The sequence below is a fragment of the Eurypyga helias genome, unplaced genomic scaffold (assembly GCF_000690775.1).
Source record: "Eurypyga helias isolate BGI_N326 unplaced genomic scaffold, ASM69077v1 scaffold12061, whole genome shotgun sequence".
NCBI classification, from domain to species: domain Eukaryota; kingdom Metazoa; phylum Chordata; class Aves; order Eurypygiformes; family Eurypygidae; genus Eurypyga; species Eurypyga helias.
In genome coordinates, this window is record NW_010231616.1 from 60518 (window position 1) to 80416 (window position 19899).

General features: G+C 42.5%; 1 protein-coding gene across 1 annotated transcript in view; it reads left to right on the forward strand.

The window, feature by feature from the left end:
* ADARB2 (adenosine deaminase, RNA-specific, B2 (non-functional)) overlaps positions 1 to 19899 on the forward strand; it is a 106631-nt gene that overhangs the window by 51695 nt on the left and 35037 nt on the right. Inside the window, exons 4-5 of the mRNA XM_010161145.1 lie at positions 11818 to 11986; positions 19483 to 19634. Coding sequence (XP_010159447.1) covers positions 11818 to 11986; positions 19483 to 19634 — 321 coding nt within the window. The remainder of the gene's footprint in view (positions 1 to 11817; positions 11987 to 19482; positions 19635 to 19899) is intronic.

Below are 19899 nucleotides of genomic sequence, written 5' to 3' on the forward strand. Positions count from 1 at the left end.
TTGCTGTACATTTGTATTGAGAAGTTGGCAGGCATCATCATCATCATCATCATAATATGCCAGTTGATACAGTTGGAAAAAAACAAGGGCAAGCAAGCTAATATTTTCTAAGCGGGCAACAAATGCGAAACAGCATCACTGTCATGTATCTGCACCCCTGGCCGTGGGGTCACAGGTTGTTGGATGACAGGAGACCAAGGAACTGCTGGCAAGAAGCAGCTCTTGGAGTGCTCAGCAAAAAGCATGATCTCACCATGGGTGACCAGGCAGGGCAGCCGGATTTACCGGTGTGTGGGTCATTGAGGAGAGAGCGTGGACAGTGCTGCCTGTCCCTCAGAGCTGGGAGATAGGAAGCCCAGGGCAGCGCGGGGTGGGAGGTGGAGGTGTGAGCCACACACCATATTCTGTGATCAGAGGGGCAGGTGGCATTTGCACTGTTTATTTACACCACGGACAGAGTTTGCCTTTGCCAGCCCTGAACAGACAGATACAGGCATACATCTGTGCTCTACCTGACATCACTGAACACATAAAGAATTCCTGTCACTCAGTACGGAGATGATCTATTATTGCTGAGGTCCTTTTTGAAAAAAAGTCCTCCCATAATCATTATGGACAAAATGAGGCTGCTATTTAAACACTATTTTCCCATTTGTGTTTGACAAATCTTAGCAGTTTAAATACTGATAGGAACTTTTTGTCACACTTTCTGTTAAAAATGAAGCATTAAGAAAGTTCAGTCCTTTTCACAGGAGCGTGGCATTCATAGAAAAAGGTTATGAGTTGATTTCTCACTTCAATTTTCTCTCTTCTTCTACCTTTTTTTTTTCTAGGCTGACAATCATTTTGATGTTAAAAGCAAACGAGGAGGTCTTCTCAGTTATCTTGCATGAAATAAAGATGAACTGGACAAAAGAGTCCTAAATAGCAATTTCATGCTGTGATAAAAGATGGGAAATTATCATTCATATCTCATGGAACAGATCTTAATAATTGCTAAGTGGAATAACAGAAAAAAGTAAAGTTGACAATACATCTCCATGGATCTTTACACACATATTAAGAGTCATAAAGCCTGACATCTAAGTACAATCTGAAATATTGATTGCCAATAGATTTCTGATCCTTAACATAAATCAGAAAGTTGTAAAATAGTAAAATACAGTAGAAAAATCAGGTCATATGAAGAGTATCACTCTGCTCCATCCCAGGTGGGATTCAAGTAGCCAAACCAGTTCGAGGAACTGTGAATAATTTACAGATTAGTGCCCAGGGCAGTTCCCTTCAAGAAGAGACTCACAGGAACAATTTAGACTCTCAGGTCCCATTTGCATAGTTGGATGCTAAAAGTCTCATCCCAGTGAGACTCAGGGTTTCAATGAGGCTTAGATTCCCAAGACGGAAATTGGGTGCCCAAACTGCTGACGTGTTTCTGAAAATCTCATGAGGTCTCTTCACCTTCTGTTGCCTGATGATCTTATGGATGTGGCAGAAAGTCATTTGGCATTCTTGGAAACATTATCCACATCTTACATGTGCCCATCACCATCAGATAACAGGTTTTCTCAAAGTATTTTCAAATAGGCAAGTAGTTATGTAGTTAGAAACCATATAATGCACTCTTTCTCAGAAATATGTTTTCATCTGGTTACAAACCTTAAACCAATGATCAGATTCTCTAAATAATTTTAAAGTCCATAAGATCACCTCTTTTCCACAGTTCCTGGGGTCCAGCTAGGGTCTCAGTTTAGGGTAAGGGTTTTATAGCTAGTGACTCATCTTTCATAAAACAGTGAACTCAGGATCTTCTGATACCTCCCTGTGGACTGTGTCCATAGAAAGCACTGGCATCCCTTTGCAAACAGATGGGTAGTTGGAGCACTTCTCATCCACTTCTTTCTCTGACTAATACCTGCAGTTTCCCCTATCCTGTCTAACAAGGACATGGACCTGTTGGAGCAAGTCCAGAGGAGGCCACTAAGATGATCAGAGGGCTGGAGCACCTCTCCTGTGAAGAAAGGTTGAGAGAGTTGGCCTTGTTGAGCCTGGAGAAGAGAAGGCTCTGGGAGCCCTTGTAGCACCTTCCAGTACCTGAAGGGGCCTACAAGGAAGCTGCGGGGGGACTTTTTACACGGGCCTGTAGTGACAGGACAAGGGGGAACAGGTTTAAATTGAAAGTGAGTAGATTTAGATTAGATATCAGGAAGAAGTTCTTCCTGGAGAGGGTGGTGAGGCACTGGAACAGGTTGCCCAGAGAAGCTGTGGATGCCCCATCCCTGGAAGTGTTCAAGGCCAGGCTGGATGAGGCTTTGAGCAACCTGGTCTAGTGGAGGGTGTCCCTGCCCATGGCAGGGGGGTTGGAACTAGATGGTCTTTAAGGTCCCTTCCAACCCAGACCATTCTATGATTCTATGATTTTGTAATGTGGACCTATAATGGGCAGACTAGGAGATTTCCAAATTCCCACTCAAAGGATGGCTGAGCTTTTGCCATTAAAACCTGGCTCCACCAGGTTCATCACTTCTTTTAAAATATGGGCTTAGGTGTGTCACTGCAAGCACTCCCCCTACAAGAGCAATGCTGGATGTTTCTTCACCTCTTCTGTTAAATCATTGCTAAGGAACAGAAAACAGTTCAAGATACATTACTTAGAACTGGAAAATAGTAGATGGGGCACAGCCCTGTAGCTTCTGTACTTGCACAAGGTGGGGAAAAACAGGTTCAAGGTCATCTGTCCAGGCCTGATTATGTATTTTACACTAAACAAACATTACATTAAATGCATGTACCAGCTGGGAGCAAGTGAACCAGGGCTTCCCTTTTGGAGGTGACCACCCCCACCAGCACACCACACAACTCATCACTACTGTCATTGGCTGACCTAACTCTGTCCTCTTATTCTTGTGGATTTGGTATGGGGATGAAGCATGCAGGGCCTGGACTGATTGTCTCTCTCCCTCCCCAGATTTCCAAAGCCTACACTGGGGATGGGAAGGGAAGGCAAGGCAAGGTAAAGGGCACTGGTGCTTGCAAGCACAGCACTGTCTTCTTCCACACTCCTCAGAAACAAACCTGATGGGATTTCATCCTTTCGGTCCACTAAGGGAAGGAGAGAAATGGACCATAGAAATTAGAACCGGGAAAGACCACTAAGTCATCCAGTCCATTTCCCTGCAAGTGCAAGATTGTTCCCCGTGGTGCATTCCCGAGTGTTTTTCATGCTCTAGATTTAAATGAATCAATTAGCAATGGGGCTTTCAACACTGTCTTGGGAGACCATTCTAGTCTAATGGATCTAATTGTTAATAATTCTCACCAGTTATTCAGCCTGACATTTATTTTCTGTGATTTCATCCCAGGTTCTCAGTTCTACTGCCCTAAATTGTCCATTTAGTACCCATCTCTCTCCTTGGGGTTTACACTTTTCAGATACTTGGTGGCACTTGTGCCACTTTCATAGGTGTTGTTTAACAAAAGTTTGCATCTTTAATTTTTGTACTCTGTCTTGCTGGGTCACTCTCTGCAGCCCTGAGCAGTTTCTCGCCTGTTTTCTGATTCACCTCCATTTTGGCAACCTCCTCTCCGTTCTCTTCTGGGCTAGAAAATCTTCCTGGTGAATGACACCTACTGGAAAAACCTGCATAGAAATGTCTTGCAAAATGGATTAGTGCAAGAGTCCTTTTTCAGGCATCCGACAATCTGAGCGAACAGTTCAAAACTGGCTTGTGTTAGAAAGGGATTTTTCTTCCAGAGGAATTTGTTCGAAAAGAAACACTCCATGGTGTTAGGGGAAGTTTACTGTACCTGACTCTGAAAGGAGAGCCACAGCCGCTCTTAGACAATACCCTGCACAGAGGGATCAGAGATCAGGGTAGAGAGCACTGCACCTCTGCCCCTGCTCGTTCACTGACGAGCGCTACAGAGAACAGCCTTCCCTAGGCAACACGGTCAGAGGCAGGATTACCCAACACATTAATAAAGAAAGAAAATACAAGGCTCTTGGAGGCTTCCTCAGAAATACAATATATTCATTTTCACATAACCCACAGTTTGACGTCAAGAAAAGAAATCTCTGCACAACCCCAGTATATCAATGCCTATGTTCCATTTATATGTCTAAATATCTTTAACCTCACTGCTAGAAACTTCTTTATTCCTAATATTTGCTAGGTATGTATTTGCCTTTTGTTCAGACTTCTGCTATTACATTTCATAAACCCTTAATATGCTGCTTCTGAGTTTTTTGGTCAGTCACTTCTTCACATCAGCTGCTGCCATCCACCTCAGGGCTGCTCCTCGGGACACCCAGTTGCAAGCTGTGGGATACAGCCAAGGTGCTCACTGAAGTCCTGGGCTCCCATCTGCCACTAAATTTATGACAATCACCACTGCTGTTATGGCAGAAAGTGGAGAGAAAAAAATGAGCTGTGTCAGGGTCTTTATGGCTGGCAGATAAATGCACATGGTTAATAGCTATAAGCATACTGTTAATCATGCCTGCTGTACACAATTCTTCCCTTATGGCTACATATTCCATTTCTTGGAGTCACAAGTGGGGTTTTGTTCTCCATGCAGAGCTGGGGACCGCATTGCTCCCCATGTCAGGAGTGCATATTCTACATTGAAACTGAAGGGCAGAGTATGCCATTCCACAGCCCTGGTCTCTCAATCCTCAGCTCCCTCCTTGCACATGCATCTTGATTTCAGTTCTCTTGAAACCTCAGAAAACAGGGGGTTGTGGATGTATCACCAAGTTATGGGGCAAATGGAGAGAGCCCAGGCTGACAGACCTGGATCATCCTGACATCCCTCGCTTCCAGCCATAGACCTACACCCCTGCAAGCGTTCAGAACAAACAGGAACAATGGTTTCAACTCCTTTTCAGAGAAAACTGTCCTTTTCTTGCTGTTTTTCAGGTAGGAGATGGGGAGAAGAGCTCTTCATCTCTTTTGTGGAAGTATTTTGCACGGGACATCGCTGATACCCAGGGTGGTAAGCGCAGGGCTCTGCACTGCCTCAGGGTCGTGCCCTGGGGCAGTCGGCCACAGGACTGTGCCCATGGCATGCCCCCACAAGTAGCTTATCCAACATCACTGCCCTTTCATGTCTTGAATATCTCTTATTACAAAATTAAAGACATTCTAAGGATGTGGTAGAGCTGCCAGGGAAGAAGATAACAGAAAATAATACGGGACTTGTCAGTCTTATGTAGCATAAAAAAATTTTCCTTCCCTAAACAAACCTGAAATGGAAACCTGAACTTATTCAGCTACAAGTAGAGGGTATTAAAAAAAAAAAAAACAACACACTTCCTCTGTGATCAGAGCTCTATTAAGCTGCCTTGAAAATTATTCCAAATACACTTTTTTGCAGATAACAATAGACAATCCTTTTGACTGATTTGTTAAAAAAGGAAAAAAAGAGCATAAAATTATTGCTTATCAGAGAGAGAAGCAGCACCATTTAAAATAACATGAAATTGTACCCCATGAATTATTCACAAGAGCTGATGTTACACTATCATTATTTCTGGCTTTCCTTTTTACTGCATAGGATTTTGTGTCAGTTGTCACCAACCCACTAAAAAAGGTGGGGTTTTTTTAATTAATCAAATCTGATTCTTCTGATTATTTTTTTCTAATTTAAAATTAATATATTCCAAGCAGCGAGTTGTCTTGGTGGTGTCATGTTGAAAAAGAAGATAGATTTCATTACCGCTAGCAGGGTTTAAAACATGCAGCGAAATAGATGCCTGCATACTGACTGGTGTTTCTCTAGGTGTTGCGCCAACTGCTGAGAAGCCAAAGTGTGATCCCAGTTGTATGCTGGCATTAGCAGTTGCAAACACCAGCCTGTTCAATGTGAATTAAGCTCACTGAATTTCACAGAAGTTCTCTGATATACAGCTGGTGTGATTCAGGTTTCGTGTCAGCAAATGCAGTTTTCTGATTGCAAGTAACAGTCAACACCTTTTGCAATTACCTAGTGATTTTGATTTTCCTTTTCCAACACATAAATATGCAGGGCTACAAATCCTGAATTATGGAAGGTCTTAATGATCATAGCACACTAGAAGTGAGTGTAACTCTATTTAAAGTCAGTAGAAACATTGATTAGACTAGCCAAAACTCTCTGGTTTTATTGGTAGAGCTGTCTCTCGAAGCAGATGGGTGTAGACAGTTTGCGTTTATGGCCATGGCTGACTTAAAGCACAGCTCATAACTGTAGTCCATAAGATGTCACTCAGTTCTCCATATCCAACTTATTTGCTGAGCAAACCTTCATATATTTTCTTGCTTATTGTCTCTTCTGTCAACATCTTTCTGAATTATTTCTATTGCAAGATTTGTGGCTGCAGGACTGATTTTTGGGAGATCATGTAGGGAAGATAGTATTGTTTGCATTATGTGTGTAATAGCCCAGCTCAAGGCAATATGATCATCCATGAATATATTAACATTAATAAAATTATCCTTAATTGCTATGGGGGAAAAAAACTGAAAAAATTACCACAGGAAGTTTAAGCAACAAGGAAGGAAAAAAACAAAAAAAGGCATTAGTTTTGCCTTGCTTGCCATCTTATGATTTGGGGAGTTTTGATTTGCACATTGTATTTGGTTATTTACAGTAAGAGAAGTCTTCCCACAAGCAGCTGTCTAAAATGCAGAAAACTGAACTTCTGCTGGCTGGCTACAGGTCTTCAGAGTTCATGAAGAGAAGCTGGCAATATTGCGGTGTAATTCAAACTACCCAAAAGCAAATATCTAACATAGGCCAGATGAATCAGCTCTCAGCAAAGTTCCCTCCGTCAGCTATAAAGAGGGTCTACAGCAATTAGCTCAGATACAGACACCTAAACTCTGGTTATCCAGAACAGATTAAATGAATCCCACCGCTGGTGTCAGCAAACTGAAACTGGTTTATAATAAAACCCACTTTCTTTTCAACGTCTCAGCTCTGACGTGAAAGTCTAGACAATCACTGACACACAAAAATGAACGTTAGCCATCATTAGACCGAATCTGTGAGAAAAGACAGTGTGTCTTTTATAGATACATTTTTTTCTATAATGCGACTAATTAATCGGCGGATTTTTTAAAAATAAAATGCATCAAATTCCCTTCCCGCTCTCCCGGCTGTTCCCGTCAAGTTGGTGTTAGACAGGACCCAGCTAGCATGCTGAAACAGCTCCCCAATTTCCTTTCCCCTGCTCCATTTCCTTTTCAAATTGAAAACTATTAGGAGTCTTTAGGCAAATAATAGAAACCTAATGCAGGTGCTTGTTATAAATTGTTCTCTAGTTACTTTTAACCTAATGTCTCCTCAAACATTACTTCACAGAAGGCATAGAGGGAAAGAAATGCCTCATGAACTCTGACAATCAGTGGGTCAGGAGTTAAGGTCATAATAATGTAGCCCATTTCTTCTTGTTTGTCTAATGACCTGAACGCAGTTAGATCCCTGGGTCTTTCATCTGAGATTGGCTCCCCTTGGTAAGAACATGGGTCTTGCCAGGAGCAACCCCCAGCTAGGATCATACCCTGCTGTACACCCCTAAGCAGGGAAGGTGACATATGGCTGGAGGTGCCAGGTAAGGGCTAGTTTAGCACTTTGCCACACCCAACACTTTCCTAGGCACAACTTGATGGTTTGCTGGGTCTAGATCTGCCACATGTCTGAGGTTAAATTAATCTATGTTTGGGAAGAAGCTTGATATTCGTAAATAGAAATCACTTGAGAAATTTGAAGCATTCTGCAGGCAAAATAAAATAGGAAGTAAACATTAATAACAAGAAGAGTTAGTAATGACTGGGTTTTATGCAAAATAGACAAATGCACAGAAGTGCCTATTAATTCTGAATCACTGCAGCAAGCATCTAGGCACAAGAGTTGGAAATGCTGCCTAAAATGCCAATGTGATCAGTCAATGTTACAATTTGCCTTCATCATCTAGGTATCACGTGTCTTATTCTCAGAGATAAATTCCTCCTATGTTCACTGGAAATAATATCAAGCATTTTACAGGGGATAAAACTCCAACTCTTATGTATGTACAAAACAAGGCGTTCAAGAGGACAATCTGCCAGTATATATGCTCCTAAACACATCAGGCAACTGTCAGGTTGTTGGAAGTATTTCTCATCATGCTGGGTGCCCTCACATGCAGCACTGAACGGTGCTACATTGGTCACAGATCCCTTTCCCCATTTGGCTCCCCAGTGAGGTGTAAATGTCTCAGAGCTAATGCATAAGTCATGTACACCTGTGTTTCTGAGTGCCGCAGTAGTGAGAGAAAACTCTTGGGTATTTCTGAGCATGGAGGAACATGGATTATTCTTCTGTCATTGCAAATGGAAAATACATGGAGATTTTCTAATGTTTAACACTCAGACTGAATTTGCAAATTCTTGGAAACCATTGCCTCCAGCCCTAGGCAACATCTAAGTGATGTTCTGCAAACTTGTGCACCTTGCCAGGACTGGCAGACACCCCAGGCTGTGTCCACACGTGACTACCTACTGGGGCTTCATGTCACTGAAAGCCGACATATGGAGTTAATTCACCCAAAAATGAACACCCCAAGCACACTTGCTATTACTGTGCGGGTGGATGTTGTGATAGCACACAGCATCGGAGGGATTCATATTCTTGCCGCATCAATAGGTGTTGGGTGCATTTCTTTTTCATTTGTGAATAAATCCAGACTTCACAGAAAATCCTGAGTGTGTTCATCATCTGACACTCATACTGGAAGAGAGAAAGAGTTAAGCTTATTTATGGATAAAATGTTTGAAATAATAAAAGACATCACACAGTGCACTGGACTGATTGGGAGGGGTGAGTAAGATATAGCTCCTGGTCTGCAGGAGAGCAGGACAGCTTCCCCAGACAGTTTGTTCTGTATTTACAGAGCCTGGTGCTTTGACTGCAAGGTGATGGGGGAGATGAGGAGACATATTAGGGGAATGCTAATGTAAGGAGAAGGAAGCAGTTGGTCTCACAGCCCTGAGAAGGAGTATTGACAGAGATCTTCAACGGCAGGCAGAGAGGCTCATGGGTTTCTGAACAAGGGAATTGTATCCTAGTGTAATTCTGCTGTGCTGAGTAAAATATGACTCTGCCTATATTGGTTAATAGACAAAATACAACCAAAAAACTGGATGATTCTTATCATGGACCTTCCAACCAAGTAGAATACTATAAACTGCTCAGTATATACAACTTTCTGAGATGCTGAGTGGGACTCGGGCACCTCTGGTTGCCAGCACGGCCTCATAAATGTTTGGTGTTGGTCCATGTGAAAGACACCGTTAATTAGATGGACATGTGTCTAATCTAAGACTTTCATTCATTTTCTCATGAAAGCAGTGACCCTAAAGCCAAGTGATGTCAAAGCAATTCTAATGTACAGAGTATAAACAACTTACTTTGTAGGGAAGGAGCGGTTTGTCCACCTCAACATTTTATCTAGTAATATAACTGAAATAAACACAAAAACTTTGTAATTGCATTTCTCCATTGCATTCTCCCAGGTGCTCCCATCTTTGCTTCTCAGGTTTTTGAGATTGCCAGCTCTCTTTATTTTTACATATATATAAATACTGCCAAGCACTTTTTTAGGGCCACATTTATAGTAACGAATAGAGATTAAAGTTTCCTCACAGGCATACAGTGATGTGTACTTTGTCACTAATACATGTAACAACTTCTGTATGAGACTGTCACAACCAGGGGTCAGGTGTGATTAACTACATTTTTCATAATACTCATGCCTCTCCTACAAATGTCACAGTGCTACAGTGCCACAGTACTACTAAACCTTTTGGGCTACTATTGTAGCTACCATACTGGTATAAACATGAAATACTTTTGGTATTATTTGCTATTATATATATTATACATTAAGCATGGCAACAGTGCTATAGCATGTCACCCACCACTAGTCCCAGTCTGTGTGGGGGTTATGAAGTATTATAGGCCCTACTTACTAACTGGGATGTCATTGGCAGCATCAGCCCTTTATGTTTAAGATATCGTTTCCTTCTCCATTCAGCTGTTTTCTCATGGCACACCAAAGAATCTTATGAGAGAACATGGCCTCAGCCATAGTGCTTCCAACCCAAAATATCTCTGCAATATTTTGGTTTTTCTGCCAACAATAGGCTTCATCATAAGAAAAAAAAAAAAGCTGAGTCAATAAAATAATTCCTGAAGCTTTTATACAGCTGAAGTAACATCATAGAAACAGCATCACCATTGCCATCACCATCGCCATCACCATCGCCCATGGTGAGATTGTTTCCGTTCCTCTATGGGTACGTGCAGCCTCAGGCCTCTCTTCATCACTGACTCATCAGACTTTGAGGGCTTGATTCAGTTGCTTAAACATGGGCATCCATTGCCACTGACTTAATTTATGGATCTCCACGTGAAATGCATGGGGAGGGTGCAGAACCTCCTGGACAGCCCCACCTCCCTGGTGCAGCAGCAAGAGGTTAGGCAGGACAACAGTGGGCATCTCAGCTGACACTACATGGGTACAACCACACCAACCCCAGCAGTCTGACTTGCTATACTGTACATATCTTTGCCTACACACAGCCACTGTGTACAGCTGTCAAACACAGTCCAACACTATTTGGCTACTTTGTCACATCTCGAAGAAACACCCATCAGCCAGAAAAGTCCTTTTTCCCAAGGGCTGCTCCTTTGTTCTTTGGTATTTAGAGTAATGCATCCTGAAATGTGCTCTTCAATAGATTATTTCAGTCTGGGTTCAGTTCGTTCTTAACTCTACTTTGAAATTGTCCACAGGGCTGAATGAATCATAGAATCATAGTAGTGTTCTGGTTGGAAAAGACCTTTAAGATCATTGAGTCCAACCGTCAATCTAGCACTGCCAAGTCTACCCTAAACCATGTCCTTAAGCACAAAATCAGCGTGGCTCTTAAATACCTCAGGATGGTGACTCCACTACTTCCCTGAGCAGCCTGTTCCAGTGCTTGACAACATTTTCCATGAAGAATGTTTCCTAATATCCAATCCTCCCCTGGCACAACTTGAGACCATTTCCTCAATGAGACAGATTTTAGAGCAAATCCCAGGTCCTGTTGAAGTCTATAATCATTTTGCCACTGACTCCAAAGAAATCAGGATTTAATCCTAGAAAGTCTCTCTCTGGACCAAGAAAGGCAGGTCTTTCCACTGTTATCACCATTATCTGGAGAGGCAGTGGAGGAGCAAAACTGGACTCAGTGATGAATGCTCCACCCCTGAGACCAGAGTGGAAAAGGCACTGAGGTAGCTGCTCTTGGAGAAAGGAAAACTGAGCTGAAAGCCAGTACTGTTTTTTCTCTGAGATTTTAAGAGCAGGTCCAGAAGTATTACTTGCATTTTATTTAGTACTTATAGTGCAACAGCAATGAAACCTAACATTACAGGGAGTGTGTGTTCCCACCAGAAAATGTCTTCAACAGCTCATAAAAACCTGGCCATTTATCAGCACTGCAGGAGAACTTTATTACCTCCCTACAGCATATGCTCTCCTATGATGTATTTATTGATTTAACAAGTAAACTTTGTGGCAAGATTTTATCTTGGAATTAGCATCAAAACTGAAATAGAGCCCTTATTATTCTAATAACACAAAGACGTGAGATTCCTGCATATTCCAAAGGCCATATCATCACCTTTACAAGCATCCCATTAGGGCTGTCTGGGCTGCCACATCAAAGCGTGGGCTGTGAGAACTTTAACAATCGTGACATCATACTCACCCCCAGCAATTTCACAAGCCTTTTGTTTTTCTTCCTACAGGTTTGGACATCAGGCAAGCTCAGGTTATTGTGCTGTCATCGGGTACCAAATGTATAAGTGGGGAATACATCAATGACCAAGGGCTTGCGGTCAACGACTGCCATGCAGAGATTGTGGCAAGAAGGGCATTTGTTCACTTCCTCTACTCGCAGCTGGAGCTACACTTAAGGTAACTAAATTCTGTTGATGCTTGGGGAATGTTACACTGCCTTCAGTGGAACCGATCCATCCTCCAGACATTTGAACTATTTGTTTCTTTATGTTGTTGTTTCCAAGTCTTTAGCTGATGAAGGACAGTACACTGCACAGAAAAAAAAAAAAAAGAGAGAGAATTAGATAGTCTAGAGTGTTGGGTCATGAGCTCCTTTACTTGAGCTGATTTTCTTTCAGTAGCTATTAGATATGACTCATAAAGTTGGGTTTTATGAAGCCTGATGATTTTGTACAAATCTTTACATGCAGGCTTATTAGCATCATTCACTGGCCAGAGACTGGAAGGGGGTCATTTTGCTCACTGCAGCCATTTTCCTGTCTTCCTTGCTGCTGCTGAAATACCTCAAGGAAGTGATTTACTGATCATTAATGCCTTCATTGACTCACTAGAGAACCAATGAGTATTAACAGTACAGTAAACTTTGTGCCAAAGTGCAAGATGCTATCACTCACTCCTTCTTTATGATGTTTTAAAATGTTACAACGTGTAAAATCATTACAGAGGAATTATTGTTCCTGTCTTCAGCCAAACTCACCTGGTTACCATTTAAATGGTTAATGGGTCATGCACTGCCTGGAAACTGGTAATAATTGGGGTACTGCAGGGGTTTATTCTGGTACCTTGCTAATCATGTCCATCAACAACCTATAGAAGGAGATGTAGTGTTTGGTTATAGGCTTTGCATAAGACAAAAAATAGTGGGGAGAACCAGTTGTCATGGTTCAACCTGGGCTTGTAGTAAAGTATCATGCAGCCACTCGCTCACCTCCTCTCCCCCACAGTGCAGGAGAATAGTCAGAAGAAAAGACAAGGAAGTTCATAAAGTTGAGATAAGAACTATTTAATAATTGAATATAAATGAAAATTATAGTGATACTAATATTAACAAAACTACTACTAATAAGTAATTAAAATAATAGAAAACAGAACACATGATAAAATAGCTCATCTCCTGCCAACCAACATAAAATCATGTCCCAGAGAAATGAGAGTCCAGTGCAAGAGCCCACAGAGCCAGAGTCCCAGGGGACAAAAAACCTGACTGGGACAAAACCCAGATGAGTCCCCAACCCCCTAACAAAGGAACCTGAGCCACCACTAACAACCACAAGAGCTAACAAAGGAGCTAACCACCCAGCTATCAAGCTAGCCCAAATCATAACGACACCCTCCCCAGGCCATTTCCCACCTCCAAACTGCGCATGTGCCCTGAGCCTGATGTAAGGTGGAATGAAGCACTCCCTTGGCCACTCTGCGCCAGCCAACAGTACTGTGAAGAAAAGGAGCTCGTTCCTGCCTGAAACCAGCACACCAATTGATATGCTTGAGGGCTGGGCTGTCATCCAGGCAGGGTGGAGAACTGGGACAGCAGAAACTTTGACAGAAAACTCAACAAGGTCAGATAGAAAGTCCCACACTGAGGAGGAAAGAACAACCTGCAGCAGCACAGGCTGGAGCCGTACTGGCTGTGGAGCAGTTCTGAGAAAAGGGACAGTGTTTGTAGGCAGACAGCAAGCTGAACATGAGATAGTAGTGTGCCTGGCAGCAAAGAGGCTCAACAGGATCCCGGACAGCATGAAGAGTCAGTTAAGGGATGTGATCATCCCTCACTACTCAGCACCCATTAGACCATACGTACATTTGTGGTTTTGGGTCCCCCCGTTCAGGAAAAACATCAGCAGGGTCAGCAGAGGCCATCTGGAGTCTCGGGGGCCAGAGCACTTGGTCTGTGTTGAGGGAGCTGAGCCTGGTCATCCTGGAGATGGGATGGCAGACCCAGCAGAACATATGTCAACAGTACAATGGAGATGGCATCTCTACTGAGGTGCACAGTGGGAAGATGACAGACAACAGGCACATACTGAAACAAGAGAAGCTCACTCTGAATATTAGGACAAACTGTTCCCATGGGAATAGCTAAGCAGTGGAAGAGGTCCCCCCCCATGACTGTGCAGTCTCCCTCCTGCCTTGGGATAACCTGAGTGGATAAAACCCTGAGCAGCCTCATAAACTGCTCTGAGTAGGAAGTTGGGCTAGAGAGCTGAGGTCCTTTCCAGCCTGAATTATCCTATGAAAACTGAGCAGAAGTGAAGCTGAGGTGGCATTTATTATATGGAAGGAACCAAAGAATGAAGGAAGCAAGGAAAGAAACAAAACCCCCTTACCTTTTTCTTCTTTCTTATGCCCCCAATTCTTGCTTGAGTTTTCATGTGACTTTATCTGAAGGCCATTAACCTCAAATGCAAAACCTGTCTTTGACTTCAGAAGGTTTTGCACTAGGTCACAGCAAAAAGGATTAATCTGAGCAGGACTGTATGTTCTTGTGAGCCACTGTGATACTCTTGCACCAAGACAATGATAATAGGAATATTGGTTATTTTCACTTCAGGCTGGCGTTGAAGACAAGAGAGTATATTCAATAGATGAGCTTGGCTAACAAAGGGGGACAAGAGCCTTGAAGGATTTTATCAAAAACAATATTCTCTCTATTTCAATCTGATTTGCTTTCAAGTTTACATCAAATTACTAGCAGCCCTAGTACTCGCTTTGTGCTACAGTCTCTTGGGAAACAAGTGCTACCACTGTATCTTAAACTATTGTATTGATCCACCTCCCCAACATGTTCAGTCATATTATTATTTTATTTGGATCAATGTTAACAGTCTTTTGTTAACAGAATCATCAGTGTAGCACAAGCTCTGTTCACAATAACTTCAAATCACTCTGTTCAGCCAAGAGCAGGCACCACTGCTTCCCTGACCAGCAAACATGATAAAAACCTCAACTAAAATTGCAAGGCTAAGTATCTTTGAAAGACAATGCTGGAGATATTGTAAAATCAGCGTTTGCTTCCTTAAAGTCCATGGGGAAGACAAAATGTGTTAGAATATATTCTTCAATTCTAGTATTTATTACTGCACTCAGTTTTAGGCGATCACCAGGAGCTTTGTCATATGGTGAGAAAATGGGGTTGCTCAAAATGAAATTAAAAATTAATTTTCTGCACACTGAAGTCACATTTACCTCTTTTTCTCTAGAAAAAGATAGACAACTTTCACTGACAGAGAAATCACATGGTGCTAGCGCATAGCTAAAATGACAGGATTTTTAGGACAGACATTAACTCAGCTCCACTGGGACTTCCTGCACAACAGCTCTTCAGCCTTGGAGGAAACACAAATGTGGCTTCTGCATTATTATGCATTTGCATTAACCTAGCCCCAATTAAAGTCCTCTCCCGGGCCAGGAACCTGTTGTACAAAGTCATATATGAACTGAGACCAAAAGAATGGTTCCTTAATCTAAAAACAAGAATGAAAGCATAGTTCTTGCCTCAAAGAACTTAAATTTTTCATCCCTCCCCATGAAACAGGCAGATTTGTTCTGTCAAGGGTATTACCTATTTTTCACATATCTTCCTCCCACCTAGCCTACCTGTCAAAGTGATGTCCACAGCTGGATTTCAAACTTTGGGAACTTCCAGCTGAATAATGATTTTCCTATATGATGCTGTCCTTGAAAAGGAACCACTTTTCTAGAATTCACAAATACTACCATTAACCTCAGTGAAGGCAAGGCACATACTTACTTGAGTGAAGGCTTCAAAGAGAAGGGACAAGGAAGCTGAAGAAAGCAAGCACCAGGATAGAGAATTCATGGTCAAAAGAGTTGGACTTGCTCAGCTGAATTTACTTCTTGACACCTCTCTTGAGATGTCTGAAAGTTAGTCAGCTGGGCATGAACTAGATCCTCAAGGATCACCAGTGGAGAGAGATGGGCATCTCTGGAGTGGGACTCAGCAGAGATATTCAAGTATCTATTGTGGATGAGATGAATTGCCATGTACTGGGGCAAATTTTTCTTCATTTCTATAAAGACAGCATATGGTGACTGCTTCAGATATTTGAACTGTAGAACAATCCCATGCACAAGCCAAAGTTGCAGCAAAATGTAAGTTACATCTTTTCATTCTTTTTATATTGCTAAATGTTAGAGGTGTGACTTCCCTGACTTTTCTTGGGAGAGTTCCAGAATGGGAACTTTATCCTCTCTAAGAAGCAAGAGTGACAAAAACTTCAAAAGAAAACTTTTTTTCAAGAATTCATTGCCTAGAGCTCAAGTTAAATAAAAGCTAAAAGCACAACTAAAACCTGACAGCTTCTAACCAGTCTGATTAAAACCCTTAGCCCTCCCAGATTTCATTTTTATTACAACCATAATCCTCCAGTTCTCAGGACTTTCACGAGAAGATGAAAAGTAAGACATAAATTTTCTGATGTACAAAAAGACAAGAAAGACCTTTTGAGAAGCTTTTTCTAAAAATCACCATCAAAAAGTACACAAATACCATAGTCTGATTCTCTTGCAATAAAGAAATTCACATTTATTTCAGTGGCATTATTTATAATGACTGGCCAATATAGAAGAAAAGAAAATCCAGATCTTCTTTTTTAAAGAAAACCAAAACTAATAGCTTATTCTTAAAATAAATCAGCACCATGGCAGTCTTGCTGCTGTAGTGGCCCTGCAAGCGCCAGAGGGACGATTTTACCAGAAGTTAAGTTCTTCCAGCGAGTCCAATGCAACCTGCTGTTTGTTTTATACATAAAAAGTGAGGAATTGTCTTCATCCAGTCCAATTATAGGATTTTTTCCAGGAAAACCAGCTTCTTGTTATACATCTACCATTACTTACTTTTGTCCTATTAGCCTCTTGGTGGACACAGCTCCTTCCCTTTTAAGCTTGCTGTTAGTTTCTCTAGAATGCAGTACTGGAAACTTCCCGTACATATGTTTGCATGCTAAAAAGAAGCTCCCCTGCTTCTCTTTTAGAGAGTAAGGCCTTGTTTCAGCAAAACACTTTGCATACATTAAACCATAAGTATGTGCTTAAATCTTCTTGAAGTCAGCTCAAAACATATGCATGTGTTATGATAAATCATGATTTTTTAAGCACAAGTTTAGAATTGAGCACGTTCTTAAATGTTGCTCTTGAATCAGCCTCATATCCTAACCCTCCCACAGAAATTCATAACAGGAAAAGGTTTAGGGATAATTTCTGCTCATTTAGGCACTGCTAGCATGTGGAAATGACAACCCCCTGAATGAATGACAGTTGTGTGCTCACTGCAGGCTTCTCTCGTCATTGCTTTGTGCAGGTGTGCGTGGCTGTGAAAAGTGCCATTGCAAGGGGCTGCTACTGCAAACTCGTTCTCCCCCTCACAGCTCAAAACGACTGTCGCAGAGGGAAGGCAGATGTGTACCGGTGCTGGGGGAGAAGTGATTTTGCAGAAGTGCATCTCATGCTCCACTTGGCCCACTTTTACAAGGTCCCTGGGTCCCCCTGGGGCTTTGAAATCCCCCAAGTATCCCATGCATCATTCTGCTAAGCCAAAGTAGACGGTTTTGCAACCCAAACTTTTGTAACAATACTCTCAGAGTTTCATTATTAAACCTATTCAACCACTGTGCAGGAATGAAACTCATGTTTGAGTTCAGCTCCCAGAAAAACATCCCAAAGGCAGGTCAGGACCATATGTGATGTAGAGGATCTCAGCCTCTCGGAGGAAGAGTCAAGCTGCCTTGCCCTCCAGCCCTGCCATCTATTTTTATAGCAGCTGTCCATCACCCAACGCATCAGCCATACTGGCTGCAGACCCTTCTTGGTACTCAGGGAAAGGGAAGAGATCTAGGTTAATCAGGGAAAAACAATAACCAGTAAAAACAGGATGGGTGTTGATTACTGTGAACTCCTGAAACCCGGCCCAAAAAATGACTGCTCCAACCCTACATAGCAACTGTTTCTAAGTACTGCAAGCTGCCCCCTACTCTGGTAAGGTTTAACGTGATAATAGTAGGCGTTAGGACTGCACAGCTTTGTATCCTCCCACCTGATTTCACAGTGAATTATTTAAAACTAACCGCTACTGCTCTAAAGTCCAAGCAGCAGGGCTTACAGGTATTCTGTTAATTCCAAGGCTCATATCAGTGCAATAATATAATTAGTGCAGTTGGGAAATTCCACCACAGCCAGCAGAAAATGAAGGAGCTGCATGTGGCAGCCCCAGCTCGGCAGCCAGCGTGGCTCCCTGTCCCTGACAGGCGAGCTAATGTGCCTGTAAATTCCTCCTGACAGCAAACGCATCCCAGCATCAAAAAATTACAAAACACCCAAACCATAGAAGAGTGACAGCCAAACAGCTTCAATAGCACATAGGTTGCACCAGGAGAAAACACGCAGAGGCAGCTTGGATTAAAGCCAAGGACTTGCTCTGAGGCTGAGTAGAAAGCACCCCTGTTTGCACTAACGGGAGGCAGAGAATCCAGTAGAAATCGCCTTGGTTAATGGGCTGTTCTATAGTGAATTAAGTGGGTAGGATTCTGGCTTATTAATAGCCTCCTAGGAAAATCATTACCTGCACGTGCTGTTCTGCTCAGAGATATTCAAGCAAAAAGACCCTTCAGTTTTTGAGGGAAGGACCGAGGCATCAAAGGGAAAGGAGCCTTTCATCATAATTTCACTAATAACATTTTCACCTTCAAAATTATAATCACAACTATCACCCAAATGTATGTATTAGAGGCAGCTGTCTGTCAGAGAAATCACCCATGTCTTCTCAAATGTAAATCATCTGAGGAACGGCAGCGTAGCCTTAATGTGAGCTATCACTGCAAACTGCAGGACTGGGAGGGTTTGGCCTCCCGGGCAGCTGTGGCTAATGGAATATGTGCGCTGTGTCCCCATCTAGCTGCTGAAACACTGCGAAGAGAAAAGCTTCATCTTAATAAGTATCTTTTTCAACTCAGCTGAGAAAAGCCTGCCCAAGTTCTGTCCTCACTTTGCAGGACGGCTTCTGGTTTCCAAAAATGCCAAGTGACCAGGAGGACACTGCTGGCTTAGACGCTCTGGTTGAACAGAGAACAAAAGAAATGCGTGGGGAGCAGGGAGGCTTGGCAGGGGTAGTAAAATCTGGGTGCTTCTTAGAGGCCCTTTTCAGTGGAGCATATAAACACTCATCTCAGGTGCAGTGATGTTAATGGGATTTAAACATGTGCCTAGGCACTGTGATGAGCAGAGCTGATTTGTTCACATAAGAGCCTAAGAGAACTTTTCCTTCCTCCATGCACCAGAACCTCTTTAAAATCAATGTGTTTATGCAGCCGTGCATGTGAGAAAGCAGAGTTACCCTTCAAAAATCCACGTTTTATCACTAGAATATATTCTAGGTAAGCTAGCCAAAAGCACTGTGACAGTTTTGACCCTCTTCCACACATTTCTTCACTTGGAGAAGCTTATTGTTTTTCTCTTGTTGTCACTAGGCGAAATATATGATGCCAGGTGCTAATAAAAACAAACAAACAGAGGGAGAAAAACAGAGAGAGAGAGAGAGAGCTGAAATGTTTCTGATTTGGCATGTAACAAATGACCTGGAACCTCTTTTGTGATCGTAGCAAACGGCGAGAAGACTGGGAGCGATCAATCTTCGTGCGATTAAAAGAGGGAGGCTACAGGCTGCGGGAGAACATCCTGTTCCATCTGTACGTGAGCACTTCACCCTGCGGAGATGCACGTCTCAACTCCCCCTACGAAATCACAACCGACTGTAAGAAAAAAATCTTCCCTCTCCTTTTTACCCTTTTTTTTTTTTTTTACGACTAAGCCTTCTTCCTTTCTTTGCTTGAAGAAAATGTGTTTCACTTGAGAGCAGAAACAGGCTGTGTGGCATGTGTGTGTCTCTGCAACTGGTGTTACGTACTGGGGGAAAGTGTGCAGGGAAGATCAGAGCTGGGCAAAGTAGCGAGACACTGCTCTACATGTCTGAGGCTTAGTGGCTCCCAAAAATGTGCATTTCCTGCTAGGAGTTGCAA